General features: G+C 70.6%; 1 protein-coding gene across 1 annotated transcript; it reads right to left on the bottom strand.

Moving 5' to 3' along the window:
• Nucleotides 1-536: 536 nt before the first annotated feature.
• On the bottom strand, nt 537-3,727 carry LOC114068224 (AP-4 complex accessory subunit Tepsin-like; the record flags this gene model as incomplete). The annotated part of the gene is made up of 12 exons (XM_027904168.1): nt 537-834; nt 871-1,278; nt 1,541-1,675; nt 1,755-1,833; nt 1,964-2,080; nt 2,311-2,482; nt 2,557-2,757; nt 2,907-2,978; nt 3,059-3,131; nt 3,229-3,296; nt 3,397-3,490; nt 3,590-3,727. Coding segments are annotated over 12 exons (1,605 nt in total), but the record flags the coding sequence as incomplete, so codon positions are not given.
• Nucleotides 3,728-3,729: the final 2 nt, after the last annotated feature.

The raw sequence follows: 3,729 nt of genomic DNA, 5'->3' as shown, positions 1-3,729 counted from the left end.
GAACCCAGTGAAGGGGGAGAAGGGCGGGGGGCAGGTAAGGGGGCGGGGCCTTGCAGAGGGCGGGGCTTGACCCACGTGGGCGGGGGGACAGTGATGGGGTTATTCGGGGGGAAATGGGGACACTGGGGGGCTCTGGGAGCCGGGGGGAGAGGGGGAAGTCATTGGGCTACTGGGGGGGCCGTGGGGCTACTGGGGGAATGTGGGGCAAGGGGGATGCTGGGGACCCTATGGGAGGCTGTGGCTGTGGGGCAGGGAGCTGTGGGATTACTGGGGGGCTGTGGGCAGGGGAGAGCCGTGGGACTGCTGGGGGTTGTGGGATGATGGGAGGCTGTGGGGCAGGGAGGGCCCTTGGGGAAGAGGGAGCCAAGGGCAGGGCTCCAGCAGAGGCGCAGGAAGAAGTCACACATTGCCAGACCCGAGGGGGGGTTTATTGGTGGGTCCTGGCCCCACGGGGATGGCACCATCTCCCACCTCAGCCCCACAGAGCCTGGGCCAGAGCTGGGGCCAGGAAGGAACACCCCATGGCCATGCCAGGGTACCCACAGCACCTCCAGCTCAGCTCTAGGGGGCCCTGAGCTCCTCTCCAGCCCAGAGGAGAGAGAGGTGCCACGGCCAGGCCCCTCTGCCCACCCTGAACATCAGGGACAGGGCCACTGTCACCTGATGGAAGCCCCGTGTCCCCCCAAGGGACCCTTTCACACCCCATGTCCCCCTGAGGGACCAGGACACCACAGGCCTCGCAAGGAGGGGGGCTCAGCCCCCGCAGCCCCCGGGACCCCACAGCAGCTACATGTTGAGGAAGGCGAAGGCCGAGGGCTGCCGAAGGCCCTCCGTGTCCATGCCCGTGCCTGTCCCTGTGTCCTTGCCCATGTCCGTGCCCATGTCCGTCCCTGTGTCCCGGGGCTGGGGCAGTGTCCGTGTCTGTGCCAGTGGCGACTCCGGCCGGATCACGGCACTGGGACGGGCCACCAGCTCCATCCCAGCAAACAGAGACAGCCCGGGGGCTGCCATGTGCCCCCCTGGCCTGATCCCCTGACCCTGCTGGCAGGGACACGGAGGCACCGCGGCCCTGGGGGGCTCCGCTCCTGCCCCCAGCTCCTCTCCAGGGGCAGGGGGGGCCACGGGGGGTGGGCTCAGCGGGGTCAGGATGCTCTCGCCGGCCAGGGCCGGGCAGTCCATCAGCAGGTCCCCGGCCGAGCCTGCCGGGGGGGGCGGGGAGGGGCGCAGGGCCCTCGGGGAGGGCTGGGCCCGGCACAGGGCCTCGAACTGCCGCAGCATCTGCGAGAGGAGCAGGAGGGGCCAGGTGAGATCAGCAGAGGGACAGGTCACTCTGTTCCCAGGCACAGGGACTCTCCCCAGTGTCCCCTCGTGGGAAGCATCAACCCACCCGGGCTCCCTGCTCCCGGGAGAGGCCACCAATCCCCCCCTTCTGGGACATACACTGGGCCATCCCCAAGAGCTCTGTGTCTCCTGGAGTGGGGAGCCAGTTCCAGGAGCCCCCCTGCTCTGAGATTGGGCACAGGGATGCCCCCAGAGTCACCTTGGTTGCCCGGTTGGCCACAGGCCCGGGGCTGCCTTGGCTGAGCTGCTGCAGGTGCTGCCGGGTCACAGCAAAGATCTGCTCTGGAGAGAGCAGGTCGGAGCAGCCGAGGGCGGACAGGGCAGACATGGATCTCTACGGGAAAGGGGATCGTGGCTGAGCTGGGCAGCCCCCAGAGCCCCCAGCCCCCTTGAGGGGGACATCCCGTGCTCACCATGCGGACGCTGTCGCTGGGATCCTCCAGAGCCCGGCCCAGCAGCTCCAGCACCACCTCACAGTTCAGGAGTCCACACCTGGACAGGGAGGGAGGCCACAGCTGCCCACAGCCCCTCCTCACCCCTCCCCACCGTGGGGATCCAGGCCCAGGCAGGGGGGTGGGAAAGGCTCAGGGTGCCCCCAGAAGCCCCCAGCTCCAACACTTACTCCTTGAGGAAGTGCTGAGCCTCCTCCCTGGTGAGGAAGACCCTGGCCCCGCGCGTCAGCCCCGACACCAGGCTCACCTCCCGCCGGCAGTCACCGGGGCTGTCAGCGTCCACCCTGCAGGGGACACACCTGCTGGGCACAGGGGACACCTGCTCCCCTCTCCTGGGGTCCGGCACAGACCCAGCACCCCCCAAGAGCCAGGGACCCCCCACCCCTGAGCAGTTCTGCCCACCCAGGGCTGGGAGGCCAAATATCCCAGGAGGAACAGCCGGCAGCACCAGGGCAGCGTTCCTGGGGATGCCCCTCGCACAGTGCCAGGGGCAGGGGAGCCCCCCAGCCCCCCTCACCTGTCGGCACTGTGGCTCAGCTCCCGGCTGGCCCCGGAGCGGCTGTCGCTGCCGGATTTGCTGCCCGAGTCTGAGGCGCGGCTTTGCTCGTGTCCCTGCGAGGATTCCCGGGAGCTGTGCCCGCTGTCCGCCTCCTCCCAGCCGCCCCCGGCCAGCCCGGGCTGGTGACTCACTGCGGGGACAGCAGTGCTGAGCGGGGGTCCCCGAGCCCCCCAGGGTGGGTGGGGACCCCCTGGCAGGACCCACCTCGGGACCCACAGGTGCTGGGGGGCGGCGGGGGCAGCGGGGCCGGGCTGCCGCTGGGGGAGGGGGCTCGGACGGGCTCGTAGGTGTCCTCGGGGAGGTCCCCCTGGGGCCGCCGGGGCCCCCCTGGCGCTGGGAGTACAGCCTGGGCCACGGCCTCGGCCGCTCGCTGGAGGCTGCTCAGCAGGGCCTCCCCGGTGGAAGCTGTGGAGAGGGGGGGTGTGAGAGAATCCCGGGCTCCCAGACTGGGGGAGCGAGTTGAGGAAACCCCGGGAGCTCCGGGGACAGGGTACAGAGTGCCCCCCAGGGCCCTGTCACAGCTCCAGGCAGGGCAGGGCCCGGGCAGGACTCACCGGGGCCGCTTCTGTCACCGCTGAAGCCGAACCCCTGCAGGGACCCGCAGGGGCTGGGGCTGGAGCCCATCCCTGGGGACACACAGGGAGCACTCAGCACTCGGGGTCCCCCCTGGCTGAGGCTCCCCGGGGTGCTGGGGGGCTGCACTCACCGGCGGGGGCCCGGGCGGGCAGTGCCAGGGGCTGCGGCAGCGGCGCATCCGAGAAGAGAACGGTGGCCAGGTCCTGGGGGATTGGTAGAGGGAGGGAGGGAGGAGTGTGGGCAGCGCTGGGGACCCCCAGGGTGGGGCTGGGGTTGCCCTGCCCCCCCCCCAGCACCCACCTGTGCAGCCGCCCGCACCTTCTGGTTGAGGCTGTTGCCGTGCAGGGGGTCGGGGGGCCCGGAGAACACTGTGGACACATGGGGGGGGGATGGGGGATGGACCCTGCTGCTGCTGCAGCCCCCGCAGCAGGAGCCCACCAGGGTGTCCAGCCCAGCCCAGCCTGTTACCCGCAGCCTCGCGGATGAACCCCGCGTTCCTCTTCAGCTGCAGCACGAACTGGGGGGAGCCCTGGGAGCAGGTGTGCAGCAGGATCTTCAGCACCTGGCCCGGGGCACAAGGCCAGGTCAGGGGTGCCCTCCAGTCCCCCTAAGGGGGGGGTGGTCCAGCCCATCACCTGCCGGGCCCCTGGCACGGACCCACCTTCAGCTTGACATGGCAGGAGTTGCTCTGCAGCCGTGTGAGGAGGTGCTCCAGCAGGCACTGGCTGCTCCCGGGGGACTCGTGGGAGATCTCTGCGGGGATGTTAGGGATCCTGCGCCCCCCAGCCGCGATCAGGGAAC

The sequence above is a fragment of the Empidonax traillii genome, unplaced genomic scaffold (assembly GCF_003031625.1).
Source record: "Empidonax traillii isolate 1590-97213 ecotype Southwest subspecies unplaced genomic scaffold, ASM303162v1 scaffold1015:size517714, whole genome shotgun sequence".
NCBI lineage: Eukaryota > Metazoa > Chordata > Aves > Passeriformes > Tyrannidae > Empidonax > Empidonax traillii.
This window is presented reverse-complemented; position numbering and strand designations above follow the sequence as displayed.